The sequence below is a fragment of the Camarhynchus parvulus genome, chromosome 17, assembly GCF_901933205.1.
Source record: "Camarhynchus parvulus chromosome 17, STF_HiC, whole genome shotgun sequence".
Lineage (NCBI taxonomy): Eukaryota > Metazoa > Chordata > Aves > Passeriformes > Thraupidae > Camarhynchus > Camarhynchus parvulus.
The window spans coordinates 4,112,762-4,132,225 of record NC_044587.1 but is presented as its reverse complement, the minus strand read 5'-3'; the positions used below and the strand labels follow the sequence as shown (position 1 = coordinate 4,132,225).

Here is a 19,464-nt window from a genome sequence, read left to right as displayed (position 1 = left end):
CCTCAGAAAAATATTTTGAAAGGTGGTTTTGAAGCCCAAACATGCAAGATAATGAGAGGAGAATGAGATAGCAGAGCTAAATCAAAGGCATCTGTCCTGTCTGTACTGCTGATTAATAACCACCAACTTCACCCTAATAACTCTGAATTGCAGATGGATTGAAGGCCAGAGGAATGCCCTGGAGCAGGGAAACCTCCCAAGGTTTGAGATCCCTTGCCTGAGCAAGAGATCCCTTACTCACACCAGATCCTTGGTAAGTGACTGACAGCAGCTAAATTAGTACTAATGAACAAGTCATTAATAAGGTGAGCTTTGAACCTTGGTAAACCACTGTTAAAACTTTATTGAATTCCATCACATTTATTGAACTCTTGTCAAATTATTCTTTTCACTCAATAAAACATTTTTGCTTCTCTCTTTGGAGTGAGGGGCATTCCACTCAGCCACAACAGTTTTCTTTTAAAGCAAAGAATAAAATAAACCTCAACATGGAGACAGAAGTTTATTTCTGCAAGATGACTTTACAAACTCTACAACCAAGCATTGTTTGTGCTCTTGCCTGCACACAATTCAGAGCATCTCCATTTTCAAGGGAAAAAAACAACCTTGAAAAAGACAAACTTTTTAGATTCAGAAATTCAAGTTTTTCACCTTTTAACTTTAAAACCCATGAAGCAAGACAAAGACCTAAGTGGAAGTGGTGTGTGTTTCCTTCCTCCATCCCATTTCATCTCTTGGCTGGAAAACTTTATCCTCAAAGCAGTGGCTGGTGCAGGGGAGGTTGGGCCTGTCTCACAAAAATCCCAGTGCTTTCTCTCTTCAGAGAGACTAAAGGCAGACACAGTTACATATGGGAAGTTTTCCTTTAAAATCCCTTGCTGTAAGTCACCTTCCAGACCCTCCAACAAGGCCTTTAGTTCAAGCCCTTGAAAGTTCTGGATTTTCAATGATGATTACTAGAATTGAAGAGGGAAATTGTCACTTATCAAAATGACCCTGAAAAAGCAGGGAGTCTGAGTCTTCTTGCTTTACTGTCTAGTACAACATATAGGAAATATAAACAAGCCTTACAAGAATTTACACATATATTTTTGGGGCTTTTTACATTAATTCAGTCAATTTACAAATAATCACTTCAGGCAGAGAGTTAAAAGTATCATACAAAACACAAGTAAAACCTCCATCTTATTAAAATGTAGAAATTCTCCATGGCAAAATAAAAATATCTGCGTATGCATATGCATATATATACACACTGGTTTGTCTCTGTATTCCAAATATTAAATACAACACTTTATATTACTTGTTTTGCTTAGCATGAAATGGTGAATAGTAATGGACAAAAGTCTTTTTTCTCTAGAAGGATTGAGAAAAGTGTAAGTCTGCATCAAAAAGAAAAAATAAAATCAGCTGCTTTTAAGAATAAGATACCTGTTAAAAAAAACCAACTCAAAAGTTGTGTTGTTTTCATCAACACAGATGTCTAAAGACTTGATTGTTAGAGAGTTTTAAAAGCAAACTGAAAACCTTTTTCCAGTCCCATAAATTTTAAAAAAATAAAGTTCTGAAAACCAAGTTCATTCTGGGAAAACAGCAGGTGTCAACTCCACCAAAAAAAAAGTATTTTGAGACATTTAGAAAGCAACTTGTGTGCTTACATGAAATCTTCTAAAACCAGAGCTGAATGAAATAAAATGTGGCACAAAAGCTCTGTTTAACTCAATCTTCAAGCTGAAACAAGACATTCAGAGGTGCCAATCCTGACTCTTCTCATTGCCAACAGCCTGGGTACTTGCAGGTGATGAGCTCCACCTACTTTCAACCAGACCCATTTGCAGTTAAATCTGCAAATTAGGCATTGCTTTTAGGACTAATTAATTAATCATTCTCATCACTGGAGTCAAAAATGTCATTGAGTGTCTCTTCATTGGAGTCAAAAATGTCACTGAGTCTGAAAGCCTGCTGCTGCTGCTGCCTGGCTGCTGAACTGTCAAAACTTCTGCGTTTCCCCTCTTCCTCCCTTAACTTTTCTTCAAGGTCTGGGAGTGTCTTTTCATACAGATAATCAATAATTTCTGTGGGAAAAAAAAAAAGAAAAAGTGGTTTTAATTGGATCTGTAGAGGAACAGCATCTCACAGACAGAAATTTTGTTGTCAGTGTTAAATGCACAAAATCTCTGTATTGTTCTGATGACAGAGGCTGCGGGGAGATCAGGCATAACACAAACATGCAAAGAGAAATTAAAATGCACAATCTTAAAACTTTTCAAGCCAAGGTATTAAAAAGAACAGGTTCAGAAGCAATTGCATGAAGAGAACATTGAAAGTTATAAAAAAAGCTTTTATTGAAATAAGTATAAAGTCTAAGATTTTAGCCAATTAGGAAAAAATTGAACCAGAATATGTAGCCTGTGAGATTCAAGCCAAAGCCTTAAGGAGTACATACAAACAGCTGGCATACTGACCAGAAAAAGTCCTTCTTTTCCAGAGAGGGACAAAGGACACTTTTAGCCTATAAAACTTTGATTGAACATAGGCTCTAGGAACATCTCTGCAAAGAGAAGAGTTCAAAGAATTAGTGGTGCAAGGAACTATCACAAAGCTTAATTGTTACTGACTTATCCATTCCTGAGAGTGATGCCAGTCAAACCCCAGCTTAGATTTAGGTAGAAAGGATGAAATTCAAATAATAATTAACCCATTACATCAAATCATAATTTTTCCCATTAATTGATTAACATCTGGAAGCACAGATACACAACACCCCAGTATGAGGAACATTAAGGGTTTCAGGGCTTCCTGCTCAGTGCTATGGCAGGATATGCAACTGTAATGTTTCCAAATTGAACATTTCCTACAGCTGTAAAGGTATCAGAACTTTGATTCCTCTGCTTTCACTACCCTTTGTATCCATAAAAAGAAAGGAGGTTTACCCAATAGCATTACTGAGCTCATCCCAGTTTACTTCACTGGCATCCTCTGCTTTTGTTTCATACAACCTGTGAATGTGAGACAGAAGTAGTTTGCAAGCAGAACTCAAGACATCATTCAGTGGTCCCAGCTCCCCCAGTCAGAAATTATAGGACATTTTGTCCACAGAAAGAATGATTACAAAACATGTATCAAGCTGCAAGCAGGCTGTTCTCACCCTGCCAAGTTTTATAAGCACAGCTCAAACAGTGGGAGACACAAAAACATCCCAGTGCTCAGGACTGTACCTTTTGATAAGGGTGATCTTGGTCCATAATCCATTGGTTCCTCTGTACAACTTCTGCCCTCTGGTCAATTTGCTTGTTAAAATTGAATTCCTTTGAAAACACACAAAACCAGCTTTCTATCATTTCAAGAAATTCCAAGCATCAAGATGGTGCTGCTGTCACAGAGAGGCAGTGTTCTGCCAAGTGACAGGGGGGATTGAAGGGACACAGTTATCAATGGAAAGAATGGTCCTAATTTCACTATGAATATTAAGGCAACAAAAAAGTAAAATGATACATTCAATAAAACTATACACTTACCTTTAGCAACAGGCAAAAATGTGCAAGGGAATGCACTAATCATTATTATATGAGAGAAAGGATAGTGATTGAGACCAATTGCCTCAATATTTTATCATCATCCAGATCCTGTCACTGGGGAGCCCCATTTCACAGGCAGGACCTGGAGAACCCTTCCCAGCAACTGGAAAATCCTCCACAGTGTGTCCACCTCTAAGGTGAGGTCACCAAATTTGCCCCAAAAGTGGGTCCAGCTTTTATAGGCTCCAAATCATCAAGTCAAAGTGACTTGATTATATTTTTAGCACAGGAACACCTGGATGTGATGGCACACTTCCCAACCAGCAGGGGCCCAGGCCTTGGTTGGGAGAGTTTCCCCTAAAATACCCTACAAAGAAGCTGCTATTCCTGTCACTTGGGAAAGTTTCTCAAAATGATACATTTCTTGCAGATAACTAACACAAGGTTATGTGAAAGTTTCTGAAGCAGCTGGTTTGGTGTTAAACAGCTGGCATAAGAGTCTCAATCATCTATTTTTAGCTAAATAAATCTGCTGGTATTAGTCACAATGCCCAGAGTTCAGTATGTAAGTCAACTCTGCTGCTCAGGCCTCAGCACACCAGGCAGAAATCAGGCTTTGCTATCACAGCAAACAGAGAACTTGCTGCAGCTGGCAAGGAGTTATTTCTCTCAGATTCATCTGCAATGCCTCTTCTGTGCTCTACGATCTCTTACCTGACCTACCAAAGGATCATCATGGTACAAAACACAGGTTTTGCAGAATAAATACACCCCAGTACACATTTTACTATCCCAGTTTAGTCCAAGCCCTCACCATTTCTGTTTGCATTGTCTCCAGTAGCGACTTCCCACTCTGGTTTCAATCTCAGTCCATGGCAGTGGCTGGTACAGCTGCTCACGGTCAATCCAGAGATCTGTGTCTGACTGTTCCAGGGAGGAAAGAGAACTTGGATTTTCTGTTGTCAGTTTTCTCCTCATCACATCCTTCACTGCACTCATTAACTTCTGGGTCTCTTCCTCTGTCCAAGGACCATAGTTAATAGCTAAAATTGAAAATCCACCAGGTTAAGGCATAATTTATCATGAATGACTAGTGAAAAAAAGGCAAAAGAGCAAATGTTTCTCTTTGCATGATTTTTATTTATTGGACCAACTTCTTAACACATCCTAGAAACTCTTCTGCATACCAAGCTTGAGAGTTCAGCCCAAACACTACAGAACAGTCTTATCTCCAGTCTGATCTTTTTAAACCTGGCTGCCAAATTCCTTCTGCCCTCCCCATGAAATCATCTTTTTTAGGTCTCAGTTCTGTTAATGAGGAGTCATATTTGTTCCATTTTTGTCCATTTTCTTTCAGACATCTTTCTTACCTTTCCACATGAAAATGCAATCAGTGGTGTGAAGAAGAGGACCACCACTACAAATCAATTAATTAATTAAAGAACCCATACTTGAAGGACTTTTTCCTTATGTTTAGGGTACCTACATTGTACAGTTCAAATAACATTACACAAAATGAACTGTCTTTCTTAAAATTCCATACCTGACTTGATTTCAGAGAATTTCATAGCAACTGAGAGGTTAGAACGGGACATCAACTCAGAAATCTTCTTCCAATCATTACCATGCAGAGCTTGATACTTCTTTAATTGTTCTTTTTCTTCTTTAGTATACCTGGTTGAGGAAATGAGCACAGCTCCAGCTGTAATTTCAAACCATTTCAAGCTTTAAAGAGCTGTAACATCTGCAGGTGATCAGTGTTAATCATCACAATCACTTCAAGTCACATTTTAGAACAGAGGAATCAGTAAGGGAAAATGAGCTATCAATCAAGTGGCAGTAACTGGCACAAATGGGAGAGAGGATCTTCATTTGAATCCATTTTTAATTTACAAATAATCAACACAGACTGATATTAGCATTCAGAAACATTTTTAAAGTATTCCCTTACCTTCCTTTATAATTATTTGGGTCAAATATCTTCCTTGCTCGATAATATATCAGCCTCCAGGGCCGGGGTATGCCCTCAGCTGGAAGGTAAAGGATCATTTTTAACAAACATTTCTAACAGTGGTGAGGCCACAATGAAGCAAACCCCAAAACCCAACACCACACTGGCCATGCTGTCAACACCAGATTCTTTCCACTCAGCAGCTACAAACTGCATGGGCTGGCTGTGCATTTAATCCAGGTGTGATTAAAATTTAACTGGCATGCTGAACACTCCCATTAAAGAGAGACATGAGACAGCCACCAAGCAGGAGCTGAGCAGACCCTGGGTGTCACAGACTGTCCCAGCTGGGAAAAGCAGGCACTGGGGGCAGCAGCAAAAACCAAGTGAAGATCCCCAGAGACCAACCCCTGGGAACAACCACCTTGGGCAGCAGTGCCCAGCAGAGGGGACTGCAAGGCACAGAAATAATGAGACTTTCTGCCAAATCTTCCCAGCCCAGGAGCAAACTCCCAGACTGAAAGGAAAGTCAACATCAGGGAAATGTGCCAATGCAGAGGGAAGGATTGTGTGTCTGAAATAACCACAGAGGAACAAAGCTGTAGTTTGGTCTCAATATCCTGATCCATGACAGGCTGCCCTTTACTCTGCCTTGCCTGAGATGATGTCACCAAACACACAGAATAAAGATCCTGGTGCACTGAGGAGATCCCCAGCTCTTGGAAAACTGGCATGACTCAGTTTCTTCCACCTCCCTCAGTCCTGCACCTGCCACCTATTTATTGATGACAGTTTAAGCTGCCATTAGTAACCTTAATTATAGTTTAGCAAACACACTTAAAGCCATAAAGCCCAAATGCAAGTCTGGAAGTCTTTACTGGTCTTGAACATATTTTATCTCTAAAGTGTTCCTATTTGAGATCAGATAATAAGAACAGTGGACTGTGCAGATTATCAACTACACCATGTCAGCAGCTCCTTTTTTTACCAAATTTAGCAACATCAGTGCTTTCCAACAAAAATTATTTTACAGAATATCCCATGATATCACCAAGCTGTAGAATGCAACTTCAGCTGTCTGAGGATGAACTTAAATACTCACAGATTTTTTCACAAAAATGATATTCTGTTTTCAGGCGATGGATGGTGTCTTTATCTTTTGGATACCTCGAGGTAAACAAAAGTTTTTCAGCACTGTCTATTCCAGTAAGTGCTAAGAACTCTTCGACATTTTTCCTGATTTGTTTATTTTCCTTCTGGGTAAATCTGCCAAACCTGACAGCCATACCTAAAATATAGAAAAGGTTTAAAAAAAAATAGTCAAACTACAAGTACCATTTCTTGAACATCTCAGGTTTTAGCTCAGGTGAACTGAAAACTGAACACTTTAATGGGAGTGTTCAGCACTACAAATTCAGAGGGGAAAAGAGAAAACTGAAAGAGACAAAAGCAGCTGGGAATCAGCAATTAACACACAAATTTGGACTGAAATTTGCCAATGTGGAAGCAGATGCTACAAAACAGAGAAACAGAAAACACATCAATGGAATGAAGTAAACCAACTGTGGGTGTAACAGACAGGACACAAGAGACTTTTGCCTCTGTCCAAACATCAGCACAGCTGCACAGTCCTTCCTCCCTGCAAGAGGATTTCAGAGAGCTCACCCTGTTTTTTAAAATCCTTAAACCTCATTAGGTCTCTTCCAGCCATTTTCTTGATTGAACTGTCTGATATATTCTTCACATGAGGAATAAACTCTTCCAGTTCTTGCCTTGCAGTATCCAAATCCACAAATGAAGTCATGGCAGAGTCCAGGCCTTCCTCACCATCCACACTGACCTCGTCAGAGGCTGCCAGTTCAGCAAAGGAATTGTTCTGCTGCTTTTCATGTGAGGCCAAGGCTTTTGGTGTCCTGATATAAAAAAAAAAAAGGCATAAAATAAAATACACCACTAGAACTCCAAACCAGAGATGTTGTTAACATCTCTACCATTAAAAGAAATAACATATTCATTAATTACAGAACAAAAAATACTTCACACATCCACTGGCTTGCATTTCTAACCTTTTAACATAATAATTGTAATTTATTTCCAAATTTCTATACTTACAATAATCAAGGAGCTTTCTGAAGTTTTGAAAATCCACAAAACTCTCACACATGGGCATACTGCAGAAATAATGTCTCTTGCTAGCACTGGCCCACAGATTTTTTCCATCTGTCTCTTACTAGTGCTCCTGTTTTGTTTTCTAGACACTGCAAAGGCATCAAGAACTACTTACACGAGCATTTATTTGCACAGAACATTTAATTGTATAGCTGACCTTACTAGCTGCTTGGTTAAAATGCACATGGTCACTACAAATATCAACTTTAACAAATGAAATATTTTTCTTTTCCCCCAATTTCTCTTTTTTAAAATATAAATTGTTTGCAGGTAAGTTATTTCTATACCTGCAGTTTTTAAAGAGGAGAAAAGAGCCTACACTGAAGTGTTCTTAAAAATTATTGTTGGATCTTCACAAGCAAACTGAGGTTTTAAAGCTGGTCTCTAACATCACAAATGCTGTGTAAATTCAAAGTTTTTCTCTAAACCACACTCAAAACAGAATGAAGACAAACCTGGAGGCCAAATAACAAAAGGAATGTATTTGGGGAGTGGAGGAAGGAAAAAATCCCACAAAGGAAACCTGAACTTACATCACATCAGAGTCTGAAGAGTTTTCTTCCATGACATAAGGGCTGCTCTTACAGGCCTTTTTAGCAAGTGCTGGAGTCCTCTCAGCTCGCCCAGCTGCTTTACTGGGGGTGGAGAAACCTGCAGGGAGCTCCATGGAGACCTCAGCCATGGCAGAGGCAGCATCAGAGCCTCCATCCTCCCCTGCAGGGCAAGGCCACCCCCTGTCCTGCCCTGAGGGTGACAGAGGTGCCTCAGCTGTGCCATCTGTGTCCTCCTGGCCACTGCCCTCTCTCCTCTTCTTCCTCTTCTTTTTGGATTTCTCTTTGTGGCCCTTGCTGTGTTCCTCAGAGGGAGGCAGCTCACACAGCTCATCCTCTTCAGGATGCTTCTCTTTCCTTTTCTTCTTGTGTTTTTTAAAATAGACATCATCAGCAGCCCCCTCCCGGCAGTCCTGGTTCACAGGGACACAGCTGACATCGCTGAGCTCGTGGCTGCTGTCCTTCCTCTTCCTCTTCTTCCTCAGGGAAGCAGCTGCTCCAGTCCCATTGCTGATCTCATGTTCCACCTTCCCAAAGTATTTATCCAGCACAGTCTGCTGCTTCTCACCCTTTTTTTTCAGTTTTTTCATCTTTTCCCTGCCCTCCCCAGCCTGCGCTGCTGCATCTTCAAAGAGCACTGGGGAAACGTGGCCAGGCTCTGCATCTTCCACACTTTCAGCATTTTCGTGGTTGTTGTTGGACTCAATTGGTTTCCTCTTCTTCTTTTTCTTCTTCTTGATAAAATCCTGGACTTGAAAATCACCTGCATGTGCTTTGTCTTTCATTTTTTTTCTCTTAAGTAAAAGAGAAGAGTTTTCAGTGGAGTGTTGTCTTTTATACACTGGTTTTGTTTAAAACAAAACACCTCCCCCCCCAAAAAAAAAAAGAACAAAAAGCACAAAACCCACCCAAAACCTTAACAATTAAAACCTCAATTTTATCTTAGACTCTTACTTTTCAATCCAGTTAGTTTTGTAAAGTGCCTAGGAAAAGCTGCTGCCTTCTTTGTCACACAGATGTGCATCACAGCTGTCCCCAGCCTTCAAAGTGCTTTCCTGCAACAACAAGAAAGACTTCAATAAATTCAACAACTGTTAGCTTTGATTTTAAATAACTGAGCAACGTCTGACTAGTATGTTCAACTCAGATTTCAGCACCAAGCTAAAAGCAACAAAGAAACACGAGACTCATCTGCACTAAACCCCAAATTCTCTGATTAGAAGTTTCTGAGGGGCCGAGCTCAGCCCTGCCGGGAGGATTCATTCACACAGAGCGGGCAGGAAGCATTTGGAGCACATTTTCTACATCCAGTACAAAACACTCACCGCGCAACACCCAGGGGCACGTTTGAAACCCGCGCCCTTGAATTTCGCGTCCCCAGGGCAGCTCGCACCGCCGGCCGGTCCCGGGCATCCCCTCCCCGCCGGTGAGGGGAACGAGCGGCCCCGAAAGCTCCGCGGAGCTCAAACCACAGCTCGCCCCTAGGCCCAGATACCGAGAAACCCCGGCTGAGCGCGGCCGCGCCGGACCCCGCCGCTCCTAAGCTACCGAGGGAGGCTCCCAGCGCTCCCACAGCGCTCTCGGCAGCCCCGGGCTGTGAGGAGCCCGCGATGCGCCCCGGCCCCGCCGCCCCTCAGCGCTCCCGGTCCCGCCCGGCCTCCGCTACCTCCACGCGGTGTGCGCCCGCGCCGCCGGTCCCCCGCGCCCCGCCCCCGGCCCGTCCGTTCCGCCGGCGGAAGCGGCCCCAGCCGGAGCCATTAGAGCGCCGCACCGCTTGTTGCCTGGAGACGGACGCCACCGCGCGAGCCGCGAGTTCGGTGGGAGAACCCCGGCACCGGCACCAGCACCGGGCCGTGCAAAGAGCCTGCGATCGGGATCGGCACCGACACCGCCGAGACAGCCCCGGCGCCGGCACCGGGCCGTACAGAGAGCCCGGGATCGGGATCGGCACCGGGCTGTGGAGAAAGCCCAGGATCGGCATTGGCACCGCCACCGGCACCGGGGCCGTGCAGAGACCCCCGGGATTGGGATCGTCACCGGCACCGCCGAGACAGCCCCGGCACCGGCCCCGGGGCAGCCGAGACTCCCCCCCGGCACCCGGACCAGGACCGGGACCGCCCAGAGCCGCCCGGGCCGGGAGCGCCATGGCGGGCGGCAGAGCGGGCCCCCGGCGGCGGCCCATGACCTTGGCTGAGGCGGGCCCGGGCACGGAGAACGAGCGGCTGGGGCGGGTCCGGCTCAGCATGCTGCGGAACCCGCTCATCATCAAGGTGAGCCCCGCCACCCCCGCGACCCCCGCCCCCGAGCCCCCATCCCATCGCCATGGCCACCTCCCATCCCACAGCCCCCGGGGAGGGTGAGGATGAGGGGTCACGGTCACCGCGGGCAGCTCCACAGCAGAAAAGTTTCCCCTTGAAGCCGTTAAAATCAGTTTCCCCCCCCACACACACTGATTTATATGACAAGGAAATTGTGTTTGCCCGCTGCTCCTTCACAAGCATGGCCGTGTTTTAACGAGCAGCCCGCAGCCGGTGATGGGCACAGAGCAGGATGGGCTCTCCCTGCCAGGGTTTCCCCAAGTCCTGAGGTCTGGGAAGCACTTGGGGACAGGGACCCGGGGTTTGTGTCACACAAACGGTACCCACCTAAATCACACCGCCCTTGGAAGGGGCTGCCCAGGGCAATTTGGAGCCACTGCTCTGGAGGAGCCCAAGGAACGCCTGGCACTCAGCACCCTGCTCTGGGTGACAAGGTGCTGATAAGTCACAGGCTGGGATTGATGATTTTGGGGATCTTTTCCACCCCAAGTGAATCTGTGGTTCTGTAATTTACATTTTTAGACCTGCTCTGGAGGTTCTACTCTGTAGGAACATCGGGGGGTAGCACGGTTGGGACAGAGGGAGATGAGAGATCTCTGCAGCCAGGTCGTGGAACTTGGGGTTTATTGCAAAGGGCTTGGGTGCAGGGCCCTGCTGGGAGCTGCCAGCCACAGCTGGAGCAGGGCCCAGAGAAGAGAGGGGGAGAGAGGATGAGATGGTGAGAGAGTAAGAGGGTAAGAGAGCGAGGTTCTTGTTACAATACAATAAATCTTCTTCTGTGTTGAATATTCTTATTCTCACTAACCAATCTAGTACAAGATACAAATCCTATGGCATTTACATACAGCTTATAAGAATCATTACATTACCATCCTGTGTTACATTTTAAACCCTAAAAACTCCTCTTTGGGCCCTTCTGCCAAGCTGGCAGGGTCTGCTCTGACCCTTGGGCCTGTCTGCAAGCAGAGGGTGTTGTTTGATCCAAAGGGGATCACCTTCAGCTGGCCATGCCATTGTTTTCCCATTGTTCATATCTCAAAGTTTACTTTCATTTCAATCTCACTTATAGTTTCTATATTCTCAAAATCTTTTGCCAGGCAATCATATTTATAAGGCTTTCCTGTTCCATCTTCCCCAACACTGCTCCCTTCCCAAACTCCCGGCACGTCTCAGTTCGTTATTCCCACTCCCATCTGAGCTGGGCGTGCGGCTCCCAAAGTTTTAATCACCTCGCTTGGGTCGGTTCCTTCTCCTCGCCACCCACCGCAGCCAGGCTGTCCCCGAGCAGCAGCTGAAGTGCAGCTCTCGTCCCCTGGATGGCACTCGCAGAACGGCAGCGAGCGAGCCCCGGGCACCGAGCGCTCTCCTCGCCCTTCCCCTGCCACAATTCCGGCTCCCCAGCCTCGGTTCTCCTCTTAAACCTCGCCTTTCCAGCCGGAGATCGGCTCTTGGCTTCCCTCCGTAATCGCACCTGGCACCGGCAGGCTTGAAAGTTGGTAAAATTCGGGAATTTGGAGTGTCACTGGAAATGTGAGGCTTTGCGGTGTTGAATTCTTTTGTAACTCTAAAAATCTATAGGGGGATTTTGTCAGGCACAGAAAAAAAAGCAGGCTTTACACCAGAACTCACTTGTTCAAATCCACACCTTCTACTTTCTTTTCTCTGGATCCCCTGAAGTTTGATGGGAAAGAGAACTCTTGCAGAGCATCCTGGCACTGGGAATTCTGAGCAATTTTAAATTAATGTTTTAATAAATTAAGAGACAATCTGGATTCCTGCAATCTGGTGAAACTAAACTTGGCGCAAGTTTTAGAAGGAAAAGGTAGTGTTCAATTTCAGTATTCTGGATGATTTCTGTTTTCTCAAGGCTTCTTTGCAGGAGGGTTTGTGCTGGTAGGGATGTGAGGAGATTTGCATCCCCCCGGTGCAATCCTCGAGCATGGAGTAAGCAGGGTGATAACAGGGACACTTTCACTCTTGGAACCAGCAGTAATTGCACTTCATGGTGGGTTCTGCTGGAGTTTGTGCAGCAAACTGCTGCCCCTCTGCCAGCTGCCCCCAACACTGCCCCGGGGGGTGCTGCATTCACCGGGGTGTCCCTGTCTGCCGAGAGGTGATAGGGGTGGCGTGGCAGCTCGCCGCACAAACGTGACACACTGACAGCATCACCCCTCTGCCCTTCCTCCTCCTCCTCCTCCTCCTCCTCCTGCTGCTTCCAGGAATCACAAACACCTCTTGGAATCCCCTCCTCCCCAGGGCAGCCCTGGGGACCCAGCACTCTGGAGAGGATGGCCAGCAGGTCCCGGCCCTGAAGGACTGAAGGACACAAAGATGGCTTAGGAGAAAAGGACAAAAGGTTTGGAGCCAAGTGCAGCTTGGAGGAGTGCTGCTGGCAGCCGAGGGAGGGCATGAGGAACACACAGCTCCAACAGCTGCCAGGGAGGGTCTCTGGGCAGCAAATATACAAAAACCTGAGGCCAGTGGAAATGGATGGGACACTTGGTCCCTGATCCTCCTCCAGATAGTACTTGGACCCCAAAACACCAGTGCAAGTGTGACAAATCTACTCTGCAGCAGGCAAAGGACATCCTTCTTTCTCTCTGAGTTATTTTATGTATGTTCTGGTTATGGCATCGTGTATCCTGCCTCACTCTGCCCAGCCCCAGCCTCCCCACAGGATGTGTTCACCCACACACTCTGGCTACAAAACCATCATCTTCTAGGGATGAATGCTCTGTTACTCTGCTAGAATGCATGTTGTGTTTTAATTAATCAAGGAGTTAATTTAGTTATCAGTATATATTTGCTTGCAGCATAAAACTGAGGAAAGCATTTCATCTACTGATGCCAGTAAAAATCTGAGCCAAGCATTTTTGGTCTGTTTTCACCAGTAAAAGCCTTAGCCAAGCACTTTTCCAGTACAAACTTACTGAAAACTCCTGTGTTACAAAAATAAACCAGCTCTGGGCAGGAAATAGGAGTTCACCACACTTAACCCTGGAAAACTCGACACAGACTTCAGAAATAGTGACCCGCAGCAGTTTGATTACATTTAGACTAGCATCTTCTGTATAATATGGTATAATTGAGTTCAAGACATCACTGACAAAGTCATTGTCGCCAGCAAAGAGTTGGATTTACCTTCCTTAGTGTGTGAAGGTAAATGGGAAATCCAGCCCCAAGTGCCAAAGCATCCCCTTACCTGTCCAGGTGGAGCCAGGGGCCACGCAGGGAGCAGGAACTGTTCTCCAGGAGAAGCCCTGAGAAGCATCTGGCTCATCTTCAGAGCCCCTACTGCTGCTCCCAACATGGAAAAGTCGTTCCCAAACTGGCAGTTCTGAGGAAGAAGAGGAGGAGGATGGTGCTGCTGCTCTGCTGGCCAGGAAAGGCTGGCACCAGGTCCCAGGGCAGACTGCAGGAGAAGCAGATTTAACAAACAACCGCTGGAATGTGCAGTGTTTATTTTACAAGCTTGTTATTTACATGACAACTGATGCCAGGCTGTCTTTATTGGTCTGAATGCCAGGACATTTAGGGTTCATTTTCCTAAGCTTTCCTCTACAGCCCTGAGGGCTGCAAGTTTTTCCTTTTTTTTTTCCAAATGAGATTGAACAGAAGCTACAGGATTCAGGCAATAAAATTTCAGCAGCTATGATCTCCAGAAGAAGAATATATGATCAAAAAACTCCCAAAACCACGGGAACTGCCACACTGATAGCCTTGGCTTTGGAGTTCCCAGCAAAGGAAGGATTTGCCAGGCCAGGAGAGGGAAATGCCCTTTTTGGTGGGTGAAGGGGATGAACAGAAAAGCTTTCCCTGGGCTCACCCAGGAGCCTGCTCTGTTACCCAAGGGATTCCACTCCCTGTGTGGGTACCAAGTAAAGGCAGAAATCACCCACCACGTTTTTCTTTTTCCTTTCGTGCCTATTGAAGATCACAATGAAGTATTTCTGAGCTGTCTGACTGTCACAGATCAAGGCACTGCTGACAATTGTTGCAAAATTATTTTGATTTCTGGAAGGATCCATAGGATGGACGCTACAAACGCAAGTGGGGCCATTTTGTCAAACTAAAATTTTGTCACATAGTGAAAAAAGAGAAGAAAAAGCTGTAATTAAGCAAGAGACAGAGCTGGACAAGTGCATGGTGTGAATAAGAATATTACAACTTTGAGCTGTAAACTGCATCATCACAAACATCTCTTGGAATAGAAATTACTGACAGGGCAGGTTTTCCATCACTCTGAAGCTTTTATTATTGACCTGGACTATGGCTGCAACAGGGCTTTTACATCTGAATGCTGTGCTTCATCTTTGAGCCTTTATTCCTCAGCTTCCTGGGCGATTTGGGTTTTTCTTTTTTTAACATTCTCTCCAAATCCACTCATCTTCTTTATCTTTTCTGGCACCAGCCTGACGAGGAGCCAAGGTGAACTCGGCAAGGGTGAGGAATGGGACTGACAGGAGCAAAATCATTTCCTTTGCACAGAGCACCCTCACAGTCCAGGGAGGTCCCTCTGCTGCCCTCAAGGGACCTGGAGCCACAGCCAGGATCTGAACCAAGCTCCCCCCAGTGCCAAACTGCTGATCACAGCCCTGTCAGGCTTTGGGGAACTTCCCTCAGGTGTTAGCTTTGATGATTTCAATAACTCTGTTCCCTCCCCTAACCCAAACCTGCTCACAGCTATTTGGGATCAATAAATTTATTGGAAACTTGGTCAGAGAGCAGAGTTCAGTTTCTCTGTCTCTCACAGACAGAGCAGCCACAAGTACCATGAGCTGTATTTGGAATAAGGTTGTTTTATTTGGTGTCAGTTATGCTCTTTACCTCAAATCACTGCATGTGCTGAACATCCTGCCTTCTGTGCTTGCTGCTTGGGGACACTGAGGTTTAATTAGTGTTTATGCAGCATTTTGTGTGCTTATTGTTATTATTATTATATCACAAGTACTATTATATTTTTGCAGTCTAAGTTGAGTGTTGTGCTTTTAAAAATGTATTCTGAGATGGCTATGCAGTGCCTCAATAATTCATTAGAGAAACAAACTAATGAAGGGCTGGTTAGTCAAATAATCATTAGGTTTGGTTCTGAGCTTTCCTTCCAATGCTCTGACTTCTAAGGGTTTTCTTCTCAGCATGAACTCATTCAAGATTTTAAATGAATTATTTCGTACACTAAAAATTAAACTCCTTATGAGCTTTAGTGCCCTCCCATATTTTGCACAGGCACTGCTGAAATAAATAAGGTATTTCCAAGGGCAAGTAAACATTCTGCATGAATAAAAGTAGTAGGTTTTTCCTCCTGGTTGTTTGAACACAGGCTCCAAAGTGCCAGCTGTGACTCAGCAGGCAGAGGGACAGGCCCAGCAGCACGGCCTGGGGAGCTGCTCACTCCCAAGATCCACAGGCAGGATGTAAAATCAAGCAAAAGGGCATTTTGATCCTTTATGTGAACAAAACAATGCAAATTGGTGAGACTAATAAGCCCAGAAACATTACAAGGTGAATGCCTTTTATGTTTGTGAAAATCTTCTATGTTTATTTGTCTAATACAATGGAAAGAAAGCTTCAAAGGCTCTTTGATTTAAAAGTGCATTATTGAAGTCAGCCAGCACAATAATAATGGTTAGACCAAATTGTTGCATTGTGACCCTAATAGCAGTGCTATAGTCAGAGCAGAGAACATCTGTACAGCCTCTTGCTCGAGTTAGTGGGGATGTAAAAACAAAAATTAAGCCAAAGGATGAGAGGATGTAGGCAGGATAGGGGAAAAACTAAAATGAAATGGGTACAAATGCATCCATACATTCACAGTGCACCCAGAGCTGCTGCAGGCTATAAATTTTTATGATAAACCTAAAACTCAAGCTTTATTCTCTGAAAGATTTAAGAAACTTTGGGGGAGAGCCACTGCCTGTTTTAGTGCTGCCCCCAAACCACACTAAGCCAAGAGAAGATTTTCAGGCGAATTCAAATTGAAGACACCACAGAGAAAGTCAGGGATATCCCAAATCCCACTGGAGTGTCCTTAACCCACCAACTCTGCTCTGGGGACAGCAAACCCAGCAGGCTGAGAGCAGCTAAAACTTGTAACAGCGCAGGAATATCTCTGCCCTCTTTCCTCTCCAACCTCAGCTTCTCACTCCAACACCAACTAAAATTCTCCTTCTCTGGAAGAGGCATCACAAAGTGCCCTGAGCACAGAGGAAAAGCTGGAGGGGGCTCAGTGAGGACAGTGCTGGACAGGAGAGTGTTGGGTAGGCAAACAGTCAGTGGCTGCCCAAGGAAAAGGTGAAAAACTCTTTATTTTTAAACATTTCGCACAATCATTCTCCTCTTTTTGAGTGCAGAACGTAGAGCAAAGAGAGCATGTTGTCAGTTCCTGACCAGCGTTTTCAGTTCCTGATTTTTGGGAGTTTTTAGCCACGCTTTCCCCAAGGGCAGATTGCTTTCCATGCAAATTCTTAGAGATGCTCTTATGCCTAATTATTGGATTTCAGAAGCTTTTGTCATCTTGCAGGGATTGTTTTGTTCTTGCTTGGCTGCTCACATTGTACAGATTAGACAGAACCTGCATTTCTTAGAATATTTTCTTTTTTAACCATTTGTACTTTATAAAATGAATTACACTGACTTTCCCACTCACATTTATTTGAAGTAGCAAAGATAAATGCAAGTGGGATCTACTACTAGATTTCCAGCAACAGCCTTTAAGAAAACTTCAATATCAAGGGAAATATCTCTAGTTTGATTTGTTTAAGCAAACCAACACGAGGTTTGTGCCTAAAAATCTTACAAGTGAAACCTGATTAAAAATAATAGCGTAACTCCCAGGCTGGGGGGATAAAAACCCTCAAAGCAAACACAGTGAACCTTGCATTGCTCCATAAAGAGCAAACCAGCCTGAAAAATAACACTGGTTTTAATCAGGAGCTTTGGCTTGCTCGCCCAGGTAGAAGAGCCCCTTTGTTTGCAGCTTTTCAACTTCCCGACTTACATTTGCTGTCTCCATCACCCTCCTGGTGGCTCCCAGGGGATTCCAGTGGGCTGGTCAGGACTGTAACTCCATTAATTACCACGTATTACAGTGTGTTAAAGCCTTTAGACAACCACAAATGCAACTTTCCCTGCACGGGGAGCCGCTGCATTTGTCATCCCGGCTCTGCTCCCGATGCCATCCCACCTCTGCCACCAAAATCAGGCAGCTAAAATTGTTCCCAGCTTAGCCCCAGCCCTGAAAAGCACAGTCCCAGCTCACACGGGCAGTTAGTTAGCATTTAGATAGGCTGGGACAGGGCTCTGTACAATAGGCATCAAAGCTGAACTCTTGGTGCAGCGAGAGGGATTAATTTCTTTAACCAACATGCCTGATCTGGCCTATCTCATTACCCTGCCTTGTCAGTGTCGATGTTAGATTTGATTGAAGATTATACCATTTAGGCCTTTCCCCTGCTTTCCACAGAAATCAGCCCTATTGAATTGCACATTCTTCCATGGGCCCCTGTCAATACTCAGTGGCCTGAGCCTCTAATTCTGCTTCATTTAAACTTCATCAACTTTTCCAATCAAGTGGAAGGATCTGAAATAGGCTCCGTAAGCAGAAAGGGCCTTTTTCCTTTTGTCAGATAATTTATTCTGTTTTCTCTTTCTCTCCCCCTCGCTTCCCCACCTCTTTCTCTTTTTCTTCTTTTCGCTCCCTTTCCCTGATGCTGAAAATGAGATTACAGTATTTAAATGACTATGATAATCAATCGGGGGACCTTGAGCCGAGATTGAGGTTAATTTTTCTTAGCAGAACAAAGAAGCGTGATGCCATGGGGGATTTGAAGGTGCAATCTGTGTTTCATGCTTGTATTCCTGCTCCCCCCCACCCCAAAACTGCAGTTTTAGGAGTCTTTTCTTGTTACTAACTATGCAGTTGTTGTGATTTTTAAGAGGAGAGGAGAAATGTAATTTTGGGGTTGATAAATAGCTAACAGCCTTCAATCAACGATTTTAATAGGAAAAAACAATTCACTTACATGGAGAGACTGCAGATCTAATGAAAGTGTTATCATTACCTTATTTATTTTTAAATATACTTGGAATAATTTTCTGCAGTGCTAGGAATAGTCCTTCCAGCCTGCACAGCAGAGTTGTGAACTTTTAACTGAATACTCCTTTTACTCAGCCACTCTTCCTACTTAGCAGCTTTCTTGGCTGTTTGGAAAAAAGTTGATGCTTTTGTCATGATTTTGCTAATCAGAAATGGAACCGCTTATGTTCATCTCAGAAGCTGCCTGGAAATGGCTTGTTAAGTCTTTAGATGATGTATTTTTGGTTGTAACACGCCAGCATTCGCTCACCTGGATCTTTCCCATTCCCTGCTCTGGAAGAGAGAAAGAGAAAAATATGCATTTCTTTGCTTCCATCCCAGCTGTCTTGTCAGTGCTGTTTTACATGCTGCCACCCAATGTTATCTTTTATTTGTGTCAGGAGAGAGGATTTGACAACTTCAGTATACAATGTTCATTTGGCAAGGCAAATTTTTCATACCAATTTTGAGTAGAAAATGAAACCATCTTTCAACACAACGAGCGACATCATTTTTGGACAGACTTATTATGAGAAGAAGAATTGCAAAACTTTATTTCCCTGCACGATGCAGGAGGAAAAACAAACCAGGAAATGAGACATTTAAACAAACAAACAAAAAAACCCCAAACATGTATGAATGTTTGAGGCCATCAGTTTGTTTTAGAAATAAAAAATAACCACCAGCTGCTGTCAGGTAGCTGTGGCCTCCTTTTTGTTAATCAGATGCTGCTGAATTTGGTTGCATCATAATGTAGCTTTGTTTCAAACCTTTTAAGCTCTCAGATAACTGGGGAAGGCAGACCAGGCTGACTTTAGAGGTTTGTCAGCTTTTGCCAAGCAAATCAACACTGGAGTTTGGGAAGGGGCTCAGGGCCTGAGAG

General features: G+C 44.4%; 2 protein-coding genes across 3 annotated transcripts in view; one reads left to right on the top strand and one right to left on the bottom strand.

The window, feature by feature from the left end:
- Positions 1-489: 489 nt before the first annotated feature.
- On the bottom strand, positions 490-9,877 carry TTF1 (transcription termination factor 1). 2 transcript variants are annotated; one of them, XM_030961693.1, is made up of 12 exons: positions 9,856-9,877; positions 9,144-9,244; positions 8,172-8,983; positions 7,135-7,382; positions 6,572-6,757; positions 5,470-5,548; positions 5,062-5,192; positions 4,333-4,561; positions 3,219-3,308; positions 2,934-2,999; positions 2,466-2,551; positions 490-2,075 (listed from the first exon to the last, which is right to left on the bottom strand). In XM_030961693.1, exons 3-12 carry the CDS (start codon positions 8,972-8,974, stop codon positions 1,879-1,881), a joined length of 2,115 nt encoding a protein of 704 aa, XP_030817553.1. In that variant the 5' UTR covers positions 8,975-8,983; positions 9,144-9,244; positions 9,856-9,877; the 3' UTR covers positions 490-1,878. The 2 variants fall into 2 exon arrangements, with proteins under 2 accessions (XP_030817553.1, XP_030817554.1); XM_030961694.1 differs by lacking the exon at positions 9,856-9,877 and adding an exon at positions 9,515-9,844.
- Positions 9,878-10,333: 456 nt separating this feature from the next.
- CFAP77 (cilia and flagella associated protein 77) overlaps positions 10,334-19,464 on the top strand; it is a 57,460-nt gene continuing 48,329 nt past the window's right edge. Inside the window, exon 1 of the mRNA XM_030961671.1 lies at positions 10,334-10,459. Within this exon, the coding sequence (XP_030817531.1) occupies positions 10,334-10,459 (126 nt within the window). The remainder of the gene's footprint in view (positions 10,460-19,464) is intronic.

Excerpts from the sequence above, each read along its gene's own strand:
- TTF1 (XM_030961693.1), bottom strand. The coding sequence starts at position 8,974 with ATGAAAGACAAAGCACATGCAGGTGATTTTCAAGTCCAGGATTTTATC. Across the intron at positions 7,383-8,171 it reads TCTTCAGACTCTGATGTGAT|GACACCAAAAGCCTTGGCCT; the intron begins GTAAGTTCAGGT and ends TTTTTATATCAG. Across the intron at positions 3,309-4,332 it reads AGACAATGCAAACAGAAATG|GAATTCAATTTTAACAAGCA; the intron begins GTGAGGGCTTGG and ends GTGTTTTCAAAG.